The sequence below is a fragment of the Eriocheir sinensis genome, chromosome 62 (genome assembly GCF_024679095.1).
Source record: "Eriocheir sinensis breed Jianghai 21 chromosome 62, ASM2467909v1, whole genome shotgun sequence".
NCBI lineage: Eukaryota > Metazoa > Arthropoda > Malacostraca > Decapoda > Varunidae > Eriocheir > Eriocheir sinensis.
This window is the reverse complement of record NC_066570.1, coordinates 9541696-9562355: the sequence shown is the minus strand read 5'-3', so window position 1 is coordinate 9562355 and position 20660 is coordinate 9541696. Positions and strand designations below refer to the sequence as shown.

The 20660-nt window shown below is 44.2% G+C and overlaps 1 protein-coding gene across 3 annotated transcripts in view; it reads left to right on the top strand.

Moving 5' to 3' along the window:
- LOC126986750 (snurportin-1-like) overlaps positions 1-20660 on the top strand; it is an 82516-nt gene that overhangs the window by 11693 nt on the left and 50163 nt on the right. For 2 of the 3 annotated variants that reach the window (XM_050843129.1, XM_050843127.1), the window contains exons 2-3: positions 4192-4353; positions 6174-6267. In XM_050843129.1, coding sequence (XP_050699086.1) covers positions 4199-4353; positions 6174-6267 — 249 coding nt within the window. In that variant the 5' untranslated portion in view covers positions 4192-4198. Of the gene's footprint in view, positions 1-1220; positions 1244-4191; positions 4354-6173; positions 6268-20660 lie in introns of those variants that run through there. The other variant, XM_050843128.1, reaches the window with a different exon arrangement.

Genomic DNA, 20660 nt, shown 5'->3' with positions numbered 1-20660 from the left:
GGGTGCATTGCAATTGGCTGAGTACAATTATGTGTTCTCAACTACAAAGATCATTGGCTACTTGAGACTAACACACAAATGAACAAGCAGAATGATAACCTAAATTTCGAATGAAAAAAAGTTTGAAATGGTAACCTGTGTTCAAACCTGTCTTTGTGATACCACTGAGTGAATACATGACATATAAAGCAGTATGTGTCCTTAACAATGAAGCTCATTGGTTAATTGTGAGTAACAACACAAACAAACAAACATTAGACAGCCATGAACCAGAATTAGAAAGAAAAAAGCTTGAACACAAGTAACCTGTGTTCAACCCATTTGTAACATGTACCACTACTTGAATACATATTCATACATTACATAGTTGCACTATTCTTATAATGAAAATTAATACTTAGATGCTTCAAAAGTACTGTAGTGGCCTTCAAGATGAGGTAGCCCTGTCATTTTGACTTGTACAGTGTCAACTTTGGGTGAAGAAAAGGCTCATGTCAGGTTGTATTGTTTTTGGACTGATTTTATTCGCTTGAAAAGCTCTCCAAAAAAATTACAAATCCATAGGTGTATATATTAATTCTATGCGATTACTCAGTGTCACTTCCTTGTAATTCTTATTTGCATTATTTTCCCCCTGCCTCAGAGATCAAGATGTCACAAAATAATAAAATTTATTTATAGAGTTTTGTATGTTGTTATTATGCTTCTTTTAAACACTTTCTTCATGTATACAGTAAATATGATAAATATACATCTCTTTACATAACAAATACTACATAGAAATATATGGAAAGAAATGTAACATAAAATGGTTGGATATTCACTCAGCAGCAGCGGATGGGGCAAGGCAGAGTTCACACCATTGCAGAGCTGAAGTAAACACTGCACTCTCCAACCACCAATTCTCATTTCCAAATATTTTGAACTCTAATACAGGTTGAGAATCCTTTATCAGAAATTCCAAAATCTGAAAGTTTTTTAATGCTGACATGATGCGTTTTTCTTTCTTTCTTTTTTTTCTCTATTTTCGCCACCTCACAGGTGGGGACACGGGCTATATGGAGGCTGTCAGGGTGAAGCTCATACGTTCCTCCAAGTGGGAACCACAGACCCTTGACGGGTGACAGCTCATGAAGGGGAGGGGAGGATGCCGATAGATCAACTGTATTGGCTTACGTCAGCCTAGCCAACCAAGTTGGTCTTTCAACGAGGACTGGCGTGTCTCTTTTTACAAGTTGAAGATGTGACTGTGGGTTCCCTTTGTTCGCCACAACACGAAAGTGCTCAAATCAGAAAACAATGGGAATAGTCTCAGTTAAAAAAAATAAGGAATGCAACATTCCATTCTGCAAAACAGAACCAATCCATAATTTAAAGAACGAATGGAAACCCTAAAATTTCTCTAGCCTGCCATGACTGACAGCCGCTGCTGGTGAAGACAGGAGGAAGGGGGGAGAGATGTTACGACGCGTATTTTACATGTATTTCAGGACGACCCTTGACAAACATAATTTTATGGACTAGTTTTATGGCTCACTGAAAAATGTGCTCACTACAGTTTTAAAATACTGAATTTTATCTGCTTAACCCTTAGATTACAGCGATCGTATATATAAGTACGCTACCACACGCCCCACCCATACGGGGATCATACATAAAATCATCACACTCTATGCTCCCTACGTTTTAAATATACTGCCAGTTCTTGACTCAGAAGAATGGTGGAGGCATCTGGCATCTGTACACACACTCATTCGTCTCAGCGTACGCCCTACCGAAGGCCACAGATCATTTTCCACTTTTGTTTGGAATACATCTGGCATGTCTCGTGATGCGTCAAGCAGTTCCTCTGCTCCGGGCGGAAGTAGGGCGCGGGCGAATCAAAGTGACAGTGACTCTGATGACTGATATGGTACTGACATTGAGAGAGAGAGAGAGAGTGGGGTGTTTCCACGCGACGCGTCACAGCCACGAGAAAATGTGCAATATTTTCATCTGTCATAACTTTTTTATTATTATTAGGAGAGAAGTTTTATTACACCACCATATATACTAAATGAATATACATTTATTGCAAAGACACCTTTTCCACCTCTTTTAAATGTCTAAATTTTCCCCGCGCACACCATCCAGAGAAATATCTCGCCACCCGTACTCTAAGGGTTAACCATTCAGACAGCCAAATACGGAACAAATGGCGTTCCGTAATGTAAGGAAAGGGTGGCAAGACCCTAGTCTCGGTCTGCGTTGTAAACTCTTAGAAATAGCACCCATGCACTCCTGTCCGATTGCATTTGTGCTTTGATGTGCGATCTTCATGACAAAAAAGTACAGTTTTCCCAATGGAAATAGAAATACTTGGAATGAATTAGAAGAAGTGATGGAGGCAAAGAGTGTGTGGTAATTTAAAGAAAATGTGGACAAAGATAGATTTGGAGATAAGATCACATGAGTGTAGCTCAGACTCTGTATTCTACAACTGTAAGTCAGTTTCATTCCATCCGTCCACTCATGAGTGTAGAAGTGGCACACATACATTACTGTGATTGGCACAGATTTCACCTTCTCTGGTAACCTGGTAACATATACTCCCAGGTCTTTCTCTGCCTCTGTGGTGGGTAGTGGAGTGTTTCCCATGTGGTATTGGTATGCTGAATTTCCCCTCCCAAGGTGCAGGACTTTACTTTTTTCTTCATTGAATTGTAGCAGCCACTTTTTGCTCCACTCCTGTAGCTCGGTGATGTCTTCTGGTAGGAAATCCACGGCCAGGGGGTTAATGATTGAGTGAAAATGTGGTCAAATAAACTGCAACAAAGAACAACACCGCCTCACTCACCTCCTTCAGGGTGGTCACCTTTGATGACACAGAGAGAGTCAGCATGAATGGAAAACAACCAACCAGTAGTAACCGGGCGCCCGGCAAGCCCACAGCTAACCGGCCAACCTCCAGGACCAGACAGGGAACACAACAACGCAGCCAATGGCCCAAGAAGCAAAACCATCACACCATCGCCGAGAGCCAACCAATCCACTGCGATGACCCCAAGTCACCACGTAGACTCCCTCAACGCCAGCATACCTCCAATCTTGTCCCAAGCCAACAGCTGACTGCCTGAGCGTTGCCGAAATTGGCTCCCTCGTTATTTCAATTGCTTCACTAACTGCTCCGCTTTGCTGAATCAGTCCGTCTCGAACGACCAAGCAGTTGAGCCTAAACTACCAATTAGCCTACTTGAAGTATCTTTTTTTTTTTTTTTTTGCTATTGTTGCTACCTGTAGGCTTTCCCGATGAATCCTGATGGTCGGTCCAAGGCTTGTGTTTAAAGTGGCGCCATCTTGCATTGGCTCATGCTGCCCTCCCAGAGCTCATCTTTGATCCTAGAATCTAGAGTCCGGGTTGATAGGTGGTCTTCTGGACAGCATGTGGGTAGTTTTAAGCCACCGGCTGAAAATCCCAGCTTGGTGGCACCGGGGATTGAACCCTGAACACGAGGCCGTTACTTTGACGACTCAGCCACCGCCTCTCCAAATTTACAACCACAGAAAATGATCTTGTGATAAATATTCACCTGTGTTTTGCAATAATACATTTGAATGTTTATGTATGCAAAAAAACATTACACCTTATATAAATCCCAAGCATGCCAATATGCACTGCCAATATACCATACAAACACATGAAAACTTTTATCAAACAGCCTATTGTCAGATCATATTGGAACGAACAAAGGCCTCTTCATACCTATAATTACTTATCTCATTTCAGGTACATGAAAAACATCTGCCTCTGCAAGTGCATATAAATGGTATTTCAATTATTCATTGCATGTGAATCATATAGCTGATATTTGAGATAGCCTTGCATCACAGTATTTCCAGTATTTCAATTGATGTTTTATCATAATACTTTCAGATGATAATTTTGTGCCCTTGAAAAATTTGACTTGGTATTTTTCAGATTATAATTTCCTGCCTTCAAAGTTTGTACCACTGGAATATTGAACCAATGGAATTTTGATAAATAGTTGTTTATGTATTTTTTTTTATCAAAATTTGTTGGTTAGGTGTAATATGTTGCCAGTGCTTGCCATCTCAGAGAACTTCATGTAGAATTAAAACTAGGGGTTTGTGGGACTGCTGCTCTACAGTTATACTAACTACCTCAGGGCTGAATGTCTTCCTCTTTTATAGATCCACCATGGAGGATTTGCTGTCGAGTCTTGGTGGGATTGAAGTGACATCCTGCCCCAACAACCCCCATGCTGAGCATCCCCACTTTGCCCTTTACAAGGTCAAGGCCACTGGGTCCTCCCAGGATGAACGACGCAAGATGGTTCTGCAGGCCAGGAAGGAGTGAGTTTGAAATACAGTACCTTACCGAGTTTCGTGCTCAGTCCTAAATTCTTACCATCCAGACTTTCGTGCATTATCGCCCTGAGTTTTGCGCTGCTTTGACATGTACGTACGGGTCACATCTACCTATCATCGGCATCACACACGAGTATTTAAGACGATGTCACACTGGCCGTTTTCCTTCAACTGTTGGGGCTATTGGCAACTGCGGTTGCCCATGGGCCCAACCAAAAGCAAGTTGTTGGTTGTCCGTACGGGTGGAAAATAGTTGGGGGTATGAGCAACCATGCGGCTGTATGTCAACAAACAGACGACGGCAGTGGCTGAGGAGTGAGGAGCAGTGGAAAATGGCCAAGCAAGAGACGCGTAGACTGGCAGAGCTGCTTCGTCCACTATTTAATCGATACAGGGTGACTGCTTTGTTTACGTTGTGGATACTGACAACTGACCTTGGCCGTGTGTGACGCACACCCGGAAAAGTTGGAGTTGCCGGTCATCCCTATCGCAAACATGGTTGGAGGAAAAAGGCCCAGTGTGACACCAGCAGGCATGGTCACACAAGCTAGTTTCTCAGGGATTTTCCACCAAAATTATTTTCCAAGGATTTTCTGTCTCAAATTTATCCTCAAGTTTGGCCACATGGAGGAATGTTGCATTCTGGGATATATCAGTTGAAGAGCAAAACAAACAATGGATCCAGGCATTGCAGAGTTTGCTTTGTGGTGTTTGCTGAAGAAAAATAAAAAAATAAAAGGAAAGCTTTTGTTAGTTCGTGAGTGGTTAGCTCGGAGACAAAGGGAGGGTTTGTTACAGCTTGCTACCGTTAAATGATACCAGAACGTTCGTAACAGTGAGGACCCAGACATGATGAGGCAGTGGCTACGCTTGGACAAGACAAGTCCAAGACCTGCTCAACCTGATTACTCCAAGCTTATCTAGCTTTGTGGAACTCATTGTGGTACTGGAATAAACTGCTACTGAACCAATCAGCCGACACGCTCTTCATCTTCTTGTGACCACAACTTACCAACCTCACGAGAAAATAACCGACATGCTGGTGACTGAGTTTCTGGTTAGAATTTCAATGAGTTTCCTGTGAAATGCAGCCGACTTTGAATCTCTCTACAAAATTCATGAGAAACTAGTGGTTGGGTGACTGTGTTCACGTGTGCTGGGGTGAGATTCACAGAGATGTGCGCTAATAGCCCGCGGAAAAAGCTACGGATTGATGATTTAAATATCAACGTTGAATTCAGATTCACAAAGCTTTCGTTTCGTCATAGTTAGAGGCCGCTGGTTGGATGAGCATTGTTGATGATGTCATTTGACTCGGCGAATCACAAATGTGTTTTCAGAACTGTCAGCCAATTGTAAGGCAGCCAGCTGCCTTCAGCTGTGGCCTCCAAACGACCCGTTCTCTCTTCACATTTTCTTCCTATTTACACTAAGTATTTTGAGATAACAAGGGAGTAAAGTGGGAAAAAAAGTCACCTTCTCCACGGGCCAGAACAAATAAGCGCTTTTTCAGTGTTTTCAATACCCCGAGTTTCACGATCCGCAAGATCTGTGGAACGAAGTAAGTGCAAAATTCGGGAGGGTACTGTAGATCAAATTGGATATTCTGACCTCATCACTGAATAATGGATACTGTTAATATTATTGATCATTACCTGTAGTATGTTTCATCTGTCTGAATTACTTGTACCAGCTATTGGTATTTCATATTGCCATTCTGTAAACTGCTGGAATATCTTACTGCTGAAGTCTTAATAGTCATATTAGAGTGAAAACTTCAATTTCTGACAATTTTGTTTGTCCAGGGCCCGATATGACTTGTTGTCACTGATCCGCAACATTGATGAAGCTTCAAGTGATGTGACGGATGATAACAATGATGACATGGAGTGTGAACAGGTAATTTGATTAAGCTGCTCTGTGTTGTTAATGTTTGGGGTAATGTTAGGCTCTAAATGACAACTGACATGGAAAAGCCACTACAGTAGGATCTTGCCAGTATTGTTTACATTGGTGCCTGAAAAATGCCATTATTAGTGAAAATTTTATCTGCTTAACATTAAATACATGTATTTAAAATACAATGCTGCTTTAAAAGACCCTAGTTGCAGAAAAAGACTCCATAAGGCCTTAAGCCATAGAGATCCCTTTGGTTAGTGTTTGCCTTCCTGTCTTTGAGGCACGGGTAAAAATTTTTGGTGGAATATTTGGGAAAAGATTTATTCTCTTAAATAAATTAATTTCTCATATGCTTCAAGAAATGAAACCCCACAACACTTGGTGGCTAACGGTGGTTCCTTTCCTGTGATGTATTTTCCCATGTAGGGGCAGGATATTGGATAGCCTGCATCTCTAGAAGGAGCTCTGATCTTTCTATCATAAATAATGTACAGTAAACCCTTGCTTCTCTGAGCCACGATATAATGAATTTCAACTTTAACAAACAATTTTGCCTTTCCAGTGTGTGCGGGGATTTACCAACAAGTTTAGTAATTGTGGGGTTACCGGTATGTTGGGTGGCGGGCGGGGCGAGTATGTACACGCTCGCTGGTCAGCATAACATAGTGTCTAATGCGTAATTAGTTTTAATTTCCCTGTAGTATGGGTGTAGTGTTTGCGATGAATGTATGTACATAAGTACATAAACTTTCATCTAATTTAATAAATAAGCTTTGTTATATTTGGAAATGGTAAAAAATAACACACTTTCCACAGTGCCCCCTCATTATTGATTTTTATTTTTAAGACGGTTTTGATTATAGACGGGATTTATCTGATGCTAAAAAAAAATTGTATTTTTCGCCTCCTAGCTAGTTTCTGCGCCACCCACCAGGCGTCACTGGCTGCTCCTTTAGGGTATGTTCCTGCCGTTCCGACAAGTCCACGTGTGTCTCATTCCAACAACGTTCACGGCTACAGCTACGTTATCGTCCTTCGTCCTACTCAATGGCATGGCTCTTAAGCACCCTTGTGATCTTCCAAGTGGAGAGAAGAAAGCTAAAAGGGCAAGAGAAGTGCTCACCTTGGAAGAAAAGAACGAAATATTAAACAAAGTAACCCATAATGAACACCACTGAGTGCTGGGGTTCAAACCCGGGCCTTCTGAGTAGAAGTCAGGGCAGCAAACCAACTATGCCACCGATGAGCTGAAAGGTCACAGGGATGGAAAATTTTCACTGTGTTAACGCAGTTTCTCTGATGTATATATACACCGTATGTGCCAAAAGGAGTTGATTAAAAGCGTTTCCGACAGTCACGAGTGTGAGTGGGGTTAACTTTACCTTCATGTCCACAGTCCACTCAGTGGTGTTCATTATGGGATATTTTCACTGTGTTAATGCAGTTTCTCTGCTAAACAAAGTAAGAAGTGGAATGAGCTATGTTGCCATTGGTCGTCAGTATGGCATGAAAGAATCCAGTGCTCGTGAAATTAAGCGAAGAGAAAAAGACATTAACCTGGACGGTTGTACAAATCACAGTACCGTAAAACAACATCGCATCAAAAAACGACGACCGCTTATGCTAAATTAAAAAATATCATCCAAATTTGACCCAGTTTCGAAGGCCAATTTTGACCAAGTCATCCGAGAGTCTGCTGTGCTTTGTGTATGTGATGCCACTCACGCAGCTGGCTTGACTCAGCCGTTGCGTGGTCAGCCAAAATAAGGTCATTTTTTTTGCTCAGAGACGCTTCTTTAATCAAAACTTACATACAACAGGGTACTTTTCAGATTTGGTTTCCTGCTTGAACCCATTTTCCTTGGTTTTGGACCATTGAAAACCAATAACAAAAGCCGGCAGACTGGCGGTACATATTTAAAAAAAACTATGCATGTCAGAGCGGGTTAAAGATGCTCCAGCTTTGAGCACAGCTGCTTCAGCAAAAGTAACAATGCATGTGAGAGATGATGCCCTTCTGAAAATGGAGAAGACATTGAACATTTGGATTGAGAACTTAACCCTTTCAATACGTGATGCAGATGTCGCCGTCACAGTGTGGAAAGGGTTAACCCTTTCATTGCTAAACGCTCGCAGCGAGCATTAGGCGTATTTGCTGGTGGTGCTAAACGCTCACTGTGAGCGTATGGAAGTGTTCCAGCACTAATTCTCACAACACTGGATTGCCAATTGAATGGGTTCTTCACTAAATTTGGTGGAAAATCATATCAGCCCAACGTGGCAAATCTACGGACGAGTAACTGGTGGATGTTCTTGCCCAATATAGCGGCATTTTTGCATAGCTTCACCTATCACCTGACTGATTCTTTGACCAAATAGTTGTAATTATTGCAGTTGGCAATGCTCCCTTGCCAGAATCTCAAGGAGAAATGTCCGCAGTTCTCTCAATATGGCTGATCATCGTGCACGCACCGACGTAAGTGTTAACATTCAACACTCCCTGAATGTACATGTACATTCGCAAGAGAGGCATACATAACCGACTCCTATAGATCTGGACCTCCTCTTTCCAATGATGTTTTTGTTTTTTAGCCGTGATGAACAGTTTTTGAGATACAGAGGTTAAAAGAGACCCCCATTGGGCTGCCTGACTGTGCCTTAGGGGATAGTCGCGTCCCGTCCCGCACGCAAGGAAAGGGTTAAGAGGAAATGGAAAAGGATTAATCCTCTTTTATACCTCTTAATCCTCTTCCATTTCCTCTTAAGGGGTTTAGAAGAGGATTAAGAGGTTTCGAAGAGGATCAACCCTTTCCATACGGTGATGCGTCGTCGCACTGAAAGGGTTAAACCACCGACACATGCTGCTAGACTCCATATTCATCTGGGAAAAAGCCAGACATCTCTATGCTCGGTTTGCTGGTGAAGACAGTGTGGAAGAAAATGTTGATGAACTTGAATAGGGTGAAAATAGGGACGATGATGACGATGCGGCGGCCATTACGTTGAGCCTGGGCCAGTCGGCAGGGTACCAGCATGGCCGCCATGGCCAGATGGAATCATGCATCAACCAGTTTCCTTTCATACTTATTTCTTCGATAAAAGTATTTTTGTTTCTGTATTAAGTTGTTTCTATTACCAAAGGAATTTATATCTAAGAAGTATTTCAAGTAAGTTGCTCAGAACATATAAGTGGTTGGTGGGATAGAAAGAAAAACAGGAGGTTACACGACTAGACAAAAATCAGTATTGACGGTTTTAGGCATCGACTGGTATTTCAGGAACCTAACCCCCGGCAATAATGAGGCAGCACTGTACAGTCACCTCTTGATTAACACGAGGGTTATGTTCCTGGAGATGTTGTGTTATTTAAAATCACATTATTTAAACATAATATCCCCATAAGAAACAATAGTAATGGGGGGGGGGGGTTATGTTCCTGGACACTGGGAAAGTCTTCCTATTTTGGGTTTTTTGTTACTCTAACCTTAAAGAAACACATTATTAATACATTGGTAGGTCATAGAAACAACAAAAACACACGTTCTCATTTTATTTACATTTGTACTTCACTTTCAACACTTGACACTTGCGTTGGCCATCGTCCCTCCTCACCCCGCGTTCTGACGCTCTCCCGAAAATTGGTCACTATCTATTATAAATTTCACGGCTCTACCTAAGCCAGTAGCTTTAGATTATAAGCATTCGCTTAATCCATCCTTCCTCTTCAATCTGCCTCAAACCCGAAGTTTCTACGTCATGTGGTGTTTCCGTGGTGATGTGATGAAGCGCAATAACTTTTAGGTCACTTAGCACTGTGTATGTTGTGGTTGGCAGCAGCCCTCTCCTCCACGCACTCGACCCCATTACAAACCCCCTTCATTACCCTCATGTTTTCAGCTTGATAACCTGAAGGGTGGTGGGATGCATTTTCAGGGGCCTGAGTATCACTTACTCCATCACCGTAATGGCCCAAAACTGAGGTTGCACAATAACGGGGCTCACCCTTCCTGATAAGACGAGGGGCTGGAGTTCAATGTTGTTGATGTCACTGTCTTCACCACTAACACTGATTTCAAAGCTTGAAAAAGTCACTTTCACTATCACAGAGGTCTTTTCTCCCCCAGCATACTGATCCACAACTTCCATCCTCCCGAAATTGACCTCTCTTTCGGCCACCTCTTTTGATTCTTTTTTAAGAGCAGCGAGTAGCGGTCTTTTTTTTATTACTGTTTTCCTTTTTTTTGTGCCCTTGAGCTGCCTCCTTTGTTGTAAAAAAAAAAAGAAAAAAGAAAAGAAACATGCTTGTGATTCGTTGCAAGGCCAATGACGTCATCAACCAATCAGCAGCCTAGGTGCCTCTAACTACAATGTAAGGGTTGCTTTGTGGATCTGAAGTTAACGTCGGTCGCTAAATCAATAGTGCGTAGTTATGTTAGTTCGTAGTTAGTGTGGGGGCTTCGTGGTGCAGTGGTTAGCACACTCGGCTTACAACCGAGAGAGCCCGGGTTTGATGGGTGGAGTGAAAAAATTTGGGCGGCTTTCCCTACACCCCTGTCCACCCAGCAGTGAATGGGTACCAGGTATTAATCGGGGGTTGTGTCCCATCTCCTGGGATCTGTTCCCGTCTCCTATAATTCCTTCCCCTTCTGTCTCTCTCCGGTATATGACCACAAATGTTGTGCCGACAAAACAAAACTTTCCAACTTTTGAAGTTAGTGAGCACGTTTGTGGATCCCTGCCCAGAAGTAGCGTGGGTGAGCGTGACGTCATCGATTAAACGCACGTTAAATCGAAAATATCACGTTAGTTAATCGTATCTCCTTAAATATAAACTCGTGTTAAATAAAAAAACGTGCTGTTTAAACTTGTGTTAATCAAGAGGTGACTGTGCTCATAATGAACAAAATTAGTTATATATCAGAAGTTCGGATCTCTCAGATATAATGTCACCCCCTTCCCCCAATTGGTTCGTTATAGCGAGAGTTTGCTATGAAGTGCTTTGAAGTGATTCAAGAACATTCAAAGCACAAAAAAATTAATCTAATTGGAAGACGAAAAGCCAGGTAATGATCCCAAGATGCAGAGGGATTCCAGAAGGCCTTAACCCCCAGGGTGCCAACACTGTTTATCTACGGTGGCACAGCCGTTTATTTATGGCTCTACGGTGGCACAGCCGTTTATTTATGGCTCTACGGTGGCACAGCCGTTTATTTATGGCTCTACGGTGGCACAGCCGTTTATTTATGGCTCTACGGTGACACAGCCGTTTATTTATGGCTCTACGGTGACACAGCCGTTTATTGCTCGACGGTGACACAGCCATTTATTTATTGCTCTACGGTGGCACCGCCGGTTATTTATGGCTCTCGGTGACACAGCCGTTTATTTATGGCTCTCTGGTGGCACAGCCGCTTATTTATGGCTCTCACGGTGTCACAGCCGTTTATTTATGGCTCTACGGTGACATAGCCGTTTATTTATGGCTCTACGGTGACACAGCCGTTTATTTATGGCTCTACGGTGGCACAGCCGTTTATTTATGGCTCTACGGTGACACAGCCGTTTATTTATGGCTCTACGGTGACACAGCCGTTTATTTATGGCTCTACGGTGACACAGCCGTTTATTTATGGCTCTACGGTGACACAGCCATTTATTTATGGCTCTACGGTGGCACAGCCGTTTATTTATGGCTCTACGGTGACACAGCCGTTTATTTATGGCTCACGGTGACACAGCCGTTTATTTATGGCTCACGGTGACACAGCCGCTTATTTATGGCTCGACGGGGACACAGCCGTTTATTTATGGCTCTACGGTGACACAGCCGTTTATTTATGGCTCTACGGTGACACAGCCGTTTATGGCTCTACGGTGGCACAGCCGTTTATTTATGGCTCTACGGTGACACAGCCGTTTATTTATGGCTCTACGGTGACACAGCCGTTTATTTATGGCTCTACGGTGACACAGCCGTTTATTTATGGCTCTATGGTGACACAGCCGTTTATTTATGGCTCTCACGGTGACACAGCCGTTTATTTATGGCTCCACGGTGACACAGCCATTTATTTATGGCTCTCTGGTGACACAGCCGTTTATTTATGGCTCTCACGGTGACATAGCCGCGTTTATTTATGGCTCTCACGGTGACACAGCCGTTTATGGCTCTCGGTGGCACAACCGTTTATTTATGGCTCTCGGTGACAGCCGTTTATTTATGGCTTATGGCTCTACGGTGACACAGCCGTTTATGGCTCTACGGTGGCACAGCCGTTTATTTATGGCTCTACGGTGACACAGCCGGTTATGGCTCTCTGGTGACACAGCCGTTTATTTATGGCTCTCACGGTGACACAGCCGTTTATGGCTCTCTGGTGACACAGCCGTTTATGGCTCTACGGTGTCACAGCCGTTTATTTATGGCTCTACGGTGACACAGCCGTTTATGGCTCTCTGGTGGCACAGCCGTTTATTTATGGCTCTCACGGCACACAGCCGCTTTATTTATGGCTCTACGGTGACACAGCCGTTTATTTATGGCTCTACGGTGACACAGCCGTTTATTTATGGCTCTACGGTGACACAGCCGTTTATGGCTCTACGGTGACACAGCCATTTATTTATGGCTCTAAGGTGTCAGAGCCGTTTATTTATGGCTCTACGGTGACACAGCCGTTTATGGCTCTACGGTGACACAGCCGTTTATGGCTCTATGGTGACACAGCCGTTTATGGCTCTCCGGTGGCACAGCCGTTTATTTATGGCTCTACGGTGGCACAGCCGTTTATTTATGGCTCTACGGTGGCACAGCCGTTTATTTATGGCTCTACGGTGGCACAGCCGTTTATTTATGGCTCTACGGTGGCACAGCCGTTTATTTATGGCTCTCACGGGTGACACAGCCGTTTATTTATGGCTCTACGGTGACACAGCCGTTTATTTATGGCTCTACGGTGACACAGCCGTTTATTTATGGCTCTACGGTGACACAGCCGTTTATTTATGGCTCTACGGTGACACAGCCGTTTATTTATGGCTCTACGGTGACACAGCCGTTTATTTATGGCTCACGGTGACACAGCCGTTTATTTATGGCTCTCACGGTGACACAGCCGTTTATTTATGGCTCCACGGTGACACAGCCGCTTATTTATGGCTCTCACGGTGACACAGCCGTTTATTTATGGCTCTCGGTGACACAGCCGTTTATTTATGGCTCCACGGTGACACAGCCGTTTATGGCTCACGGTGACACAGCCGTTTATTTATGGCTCTCGGTGACATAGCCGTTATTTATGGCTCTCACGGTGACACAGCCGTTTATGGTTCTGCACAGCCGTTTATTTATGGCTCTACGGTGACACAGCCGTTTATGGCTCTACGGTGGCACAGCCGTTTATTTATGGCTCTATGGTGACACAGCCGTTTATGGCTCTACGGTGGCACAGCCGTTTATTTATGGCTCTACGGTGGCACAGCCGTTTATTTATGGCTCTACGGTGGAACAGCCGTTTATTTATTGCTCTTCGGTGTCACAGCCGCTTATTTATGGCTCTCACGGTGACACAGCCGTTTATTTATGGCTCACGGTGACACAGCCATTTATTTATGGCTCCACGGTGACACAGCCGCTTATTTATGGCTCTCACGGTGACACAGCCGTTTATTTATGGCTCTACGGTGGCAGCCGCCGTTTATGGCTCTCACGGTGACACAGCCGCTTTATGGCTTACGGTGGCACAGCCGTTTATTTATGGCTCTACGGTGACACAGCCGTTTATTTATGGCTCTACGGTGACACAGCCGTTTATTTATGGCTCTACGGTGACACAGCCGTTTATTTATGGCTCTACGGTGGCACAGCCGTTTATTTATGGCTCTACGGTGACACAGCCGTTTATGGCTCTACGGTGACACAGCCGTTTATGGCTCTATGGTGACACAGCCGTTTATGGCTTTCACGGTGGCACAGCCGTTTATTTATGGCTCACGGTGGCACAGCCGTTTATTTATGGTTTCACGGGTGGCACAGCCGTTTATTTATGGCTCACGGTGACACAGCCGTTTATTTATGGTTTCACGGTGGCACAGCCGTTTATTTATGGTTTCACGGTGGCACAGCCGTTTATTTATGGCTCTACGGTGGCACAGCCGTTTATTTATGGCTCTACGGTGGCACAGCCGTTTCTTTATGGCTATACGGTGGCACATCCGGTTAGTGATGGCTCTACGGTGGCACAGCCGTTTATTTATGGCTCTACGGTGGCACAGCCGTTTATTTATGGCTCTACGGTGGCACAGCCACCGTGCAATTAATTGACCTATATAGATAGCATCCTTGCTGTAGCCCATGTTGTGCTACTCTCAGTCCGGTTGTGCTATCGGCCGCTGCCTGCACTTGGAGTGCCCGGTCTGCTATGTGCGCCTGGTAGTGGCAAAAACCCTCCACCAACTGTTCGACCTGATAACCCTGCTAAACAAGCGAGGAATATATGATCATCAGGCAATGCCCGGCGGGCAACTGCCCCTCATGTGGACACAAGTTTGCCCGCCAGTCTTTGCCCGGTGAACGGAGTAGAGACTGTGGCACACAGCAACATCTGATAGCACTGTTTGTTGCCAGATTTGTTTCCTTTGTTTCTGTGCTTATGACGTCATCCCGCTGCTTAGTATGATATGATAACAGTGTTTGCACGGCGGGCAAATGCCTCTCATCTGGACGGGCCTCTATATGGTGATGGTGATTGGGGAGCTCCCCCCTTTTATTTTTTATTTTCTTACAACAAAGGAGGAGCTCAAGGGCACAAAAATAAAAAGAAAACAATAAAAAAAATAAAAGCCCGCTTCTCGCTGCTCCCAAAAAAGAATTAAAAGAGGTGGCCGAAAGAAAGGTCAATTTTGGGAGGAGAGGTGTCCTGATACCCTCCTCTTGAAAGAGTTCAAGTTGTAGGCAGGAGGAAATACAGATGAAGGAAGATTGTTCCAGAGTTTACCAGCGTGAGGGATGAAAGAGTGAAGATGCTGGTTAACTCTTGCATAAGGGGTTTGGACAGTATAGGGATGAGCATGAGTAGAAAGTCGTGCAGCAGGGAGCTGGAGGGGGGCATGCAGCTAGCAAGTTCAGAAGAGCAGTCAGAATGGAAATATCGATAGAAGATAGAAAGAGAGGCAACATTGCGACGGAATTTAAGAGGTAGAAGACTATCAGTAGGAGGAGAGCTGATGAGACGAAGAGCCTTAGACTCCACTCTGTCCAGAAGAGCTGTGTGAGTGGAGCCTCCCCACACGTGAGATGCATACTCCATACGAGGGCGGACAAGGCCCCTGTATATGGATAGCAACTGCGTGGGGGAGAAGAACTGGCAGAGACAATACATAACGCCCAACCTCGAGGAAGCTGATTTAGCGAGAGAGGAGATATGAAGTTTCCAGTTGAGATTTTGAGTTAAGAATAGACCGAGGATGTTTAGTGTTGAAGAAGGTGACAGCTAAGTGTTGTCGAAGAATAGGGGATAGGTGTTTGGAAGATTGTGTAGAGTTGATAGGTGGAGAAATTGAGTTTTTGAGGCATTGAAGGACACAAGGTTCCTTCTGCCCCAATCGGAAATGATAGCAAGGTCTGAGGTTAAGCGTTCTGCAGCCTCCAGTCTGGAGTCGTGTACTTCCTGTTGTGATGGTCGTAGGGATAATAGTAGAGAAGTTCTCAGAACATTTTGCTGGCCAGCTGCTGAAGTGACCATGTCATTCAAATTCTTCTACAATTTTTCTCATGTCATTTATCCTCGAAGCCCTGCAAAGTGTTGCTGTATTATTTTATATATTTTTACATTTATTTAAAGAAATATAACCACTTGAGGGCAAGAATTTGTTATTTGAGAATTATAAAGGATTATAGCATTGGTTAGCTCCTTTGGGGAGCCCACCCGGCTACCAGACCTGCGTTATTACCAGAGATTCCAATCTCTGGTACTGATTGAGACAAACAACGCCGCTAAAGATGGCTATGTGTGGTGGTGGCGTTCTCCGCTCATTGGTAACCATCAAAATAAAAGAAAGTGACTGGGAAATTGGCCCTTGCTATGTATGACTGTGAGGCATGAACACTGAATTGTGACTTGGAGAGGCGTGTCCATGCCTTTGGTACCAAGTGCCTTTCCAGGGTTACAGGGTATCATTAGAACCAGCAACTACCCCGTGACACTGATTCAAGGCCTGTTACCAGCTTAGTCCATGAACACCAACTCCGGCTATATGGGCACGTGGCGCACCTCCCTGCTCACAGGGTTGTTTCTGTACGAGACAACCCTGAGTGGAGGAGACCAAGGGGACACCCATGTAACTCTTGGTTGGGGCAAGTCAGCCAATCCTGCTGGGAGGGACTTGGGATGGACAGGGCAGCTGTGTGGGAGCATGCTCAGGAGGCCCGCTGAGAGTATAGGCAGTATATAGCATATGCTGTAAATGCTTGCACCATAACAGGCTGGGCTGACCATCAGGCCCACACCAAGAAAGCCTACTGGTGCCATAGGCTGAAAGGCAAAAAATAAATAAATAAATGAATAAATAATATATATATATATATATATATATATATATATATATATATATATATATATATATATATATATATATATATATATATATAAATACATACCCTCTCGAGTTTCACGTTTGCTTCATTCCGAAGGTATAGCTCTAAACTCGAGGATCGTGAAACTCGAGGTATTGAAATACATGAAAAAGCATTTATTGGTTCTGGCCCATGGAAAAAAAAAACTTTTTTTTTTTCGACTTTACTCCCTTGATATCACATTTTTTTTCAACTTTATTCTCCTGTTATCTCAAAATAGTAATAGGCAGAAAATGGGAAGTGAGAACAGATCGTTCTGAAGCCGCAGATGAAGGCGGCTGCCTTACAACTGGCTGGCAGTTCTGAATACACGCTTGTGATCCACGTGGTGTCATCTGCTAAAGTAAGGGCGGTTGCTCACAGTCACCTGTGGTACAGTTGGACAAACCTATAGCTTCTGGTAGTTTTCTGTGTGTTATGGTATAATCTGCTAACTTTTTCTGTTATAAATCATTAAATCACTAACATCATGATTGACTGTCAATGCCTATTGAACATAAACTGCCGCCGCAATCGCAAATTAGCTCGTAGAGAGGTTCAACTTGCTTACTGCTTCCATATTTCCCTCACCGCTCACAAAGATCACAAGCGGACAAAAAAGAACAAGTCCAGGCAAATAAGCACTTTTAATGCTGTGTATTCCCACAGCGCGCATGCATGGTGGACAGCAGAATGACTAATTTCATCGGGAAAATATTTCTCGCAACACCGGCCAGTGTATAGTGGACCTTCTTCTTTTGACTTGTAATGCTTTGTATCGCTGCTTAGGTTTTCCTTCTCCACACTTTTATACTTCACAACATGCACTTGGGCCACTTTCACAGTAATTTTGTTTGTTTTGATCGTTATCAGTCGCGGGGATCGCCGCTCTAGTATTTCCACGTGAAACTGGCCGATGGGTAGTGATGTGATGTGATGGTGTCGGAGGTATTGCCTTTACAACGGCACCTTGTGGCGGCTGCGGGGTTAGCCTCGCCCTGCACCCTACCACACACTCTCAACACCTGTCGCTTTCTCTGCAGCCACCACTACCCCATAGGCCAATTTCACGTGGAAAACTATAGCGTTGATTGCCGCCATTGGTTACGATCAAAACAAACAGTGACTGTGAAAGTGGCCCTTATTTACTTCACAGTGCGCACTAATACACTTCACCCTGAACTTAGGTGTTTTTCTGTTCTTTTCTTTCCCTGATTTTGGTTTTCTATGCCCTTTTGCTATTTTCCACTGTTACTTTTCACCGTCGCTGCCATGCATTACAGGTCAAAAGAAGAAGAAGAAGAGGAAAACAACACCGGGACATATACAAAAAAGTTTTTTGGACTGTGGTTCCCCAGCACAGGGTGTTCTCTTATCTTGTTAATCAAGTAGTAAACAAAGCAGCTCTGCCAGTCCATTTTACGAGTCTCTTGGTGGGCCATCTTCCACTGCTCCTCAGCCACTGCCGTCGTCTGTTTGTTTACATGCAGCCGTTCGGTACCCACGTACCCACACTCGTACTCACGACTGTTTTCCATTCATATGGACAACCAACAACTCGCTCCCGGTTGGGCATACAGGCAACCATGGTTGCCCATAGCCCCAGTGGTTGGACACCGCCTCTTAATTAAGGCAGCACGCATGACGCCGACGGTAGGTAGACGTGAACCAGACATGTCAAAGCACCGCGAAACTCGTGGCAGTAATGCGCGAAAGTCGTGATGGTGAGAATTTAGGACTAAGCGCTAAACTCGAGGATCGCGAAACTCGAGAGGGTAGTGTATATATATATATATATATATATATATATATATATATATATATATATATACAGTCACCCCTGCCGTTCGCGGTCTCACCAACGGTTTATTCGCAGTCATATTCAGTGATATGCTAAATAGAGGAGGGGGGAAGGGAGAGGAGGAGGAAGGCAGAGGAGGAGGGAGAGGAGGGAGGGAGGCAGGGAGGAGGAGGGAGGCAGAGAGGAGGGGAGGGAGGGAGGGAGGGAGAGAGGAGGGAGGGAGGCAGAGAGGAGGGAGGAGGAGGCAGAGAGAGGAGGGAAGGGAGAGAGGAGGGAGGAAGGCAGAGAGGTGGGAGGGAGGGAGGCAGAGAGGAGGGGGGAAGGGAGAGAGGAGGGAGGAAGGCAGAGAGGACGGACGGAGGGAGGCAGAGAGGAGGGAGGGAGGGAGGCAGAGAGGAAGGGAGAGAGGAGGGAGGAAGGCAGAGAGGAGGGAGGGAGGGAGGCAGAGAGGAGGGAGGGAGGGAGGCAGAGAGGAGGGGGGAAGGGAGAGAGGAGGGAGGGAGGCAGAGAGGAGGGAGGGAGGGAGGCAGAGAGGAGGGAGGGAGGGAGGCAGAGAGGAGGGGGGAAGGGAGAGAGGGAGGAAGGCAGAGGAGGGAGGGAGGGAGGCAGAGGAGGGGGAAGGGAGAGAGGAGGAGGAAGGCAGAGGAGGAGGAGGGAGGCAGAGAGGAGGAGGGAGGGAGGCAGAGGAGGGGGAAGGGAGAGAGGAGGGAGGAAGGCAGAGAGGAGGGGAGGGAGGGAGGCAGAGAGGAGGGGAAGGGAGAGAGGAGGAGGAAGGCAGAGGAGGGAGGAGGGAGGCAGAGAGGAGGGACGGTGGGAGGCAGAGAGGAGGGGGGAAGGGAGAGAGGTGGGGGGAGAGAGGAGGAGGCGGCAATGGACGTTAGGTTGCTCCTGAGTGACGCCACGGCTAGACTGTGACGCTTACAGCCTCTATTGGCCAGCAGCTCACTCAGGGACGACTGCTATTGGTCGAGATTTTCTCATAGCAACATTATCCTAAAAAAAAAAAATTCACGCGCCGCCACACTGCAGTGTTGCCAGATTGGGCTACTTATCGCAAATTGGGCTACTTTTGGGTCTTCTGTGCTACTAAATTTTGACCCCAGGGTGAGTGTTGATTACATATTGTTGTCTAACAAGGTCTTGTCTCATTTCAGTCATTAAAAATATATATATATATATATATATATATATATATATATATATATATATATATATATATATATATATATATATATATATATATATATATATATATATATATATATATATATATATATATATATATATATATATATATATATATATATATATATATATATATATATATATATATATATATATATATATATATATATATATATATATATATATATATATATATATATATATATATATATATATATATATATATATATATATATATATATTTATACAGTAAAACTCGATTATCCTAAGCGGATTATCCGAAAACCGGATTATCCGAAATTGATCTGGATAATGCAATTAAAAAATTTTTTCTATACTAAAACGTTATAAAACATCAAAAATAAATAAAAGTAACTACATATGTACTATATTAACACATTTAAAATTGATAAGAACAGTTAAAATGAATATGCTTTCTAATACGTATTGCCGAAATAGCTTGTAACGAATAGATTAATGTATTAGACAAAAAACATTAAACAAACTCTCAACAACACCACGGCCGCTTCGCCCCAGCAAGGGCGAGGTGCGCGAACGAACAAACTACTGCACGACTACTCTCACACCGTACTCTCAAGACAACGACACAAACACGACTCCCCTCTCCACTCCATGCCACATTCCCCTTCCAACATACGAGTTGCGCGATAATATGAGTCATCATACTGTGTCTCCACCTGCACGATGCATCAAGGTCACACTTGCAAGCTTGCACAACCATTCACAATCGCACTCTGCAACATTCACAATTCAGATCTGCAACGCTCACAAGTA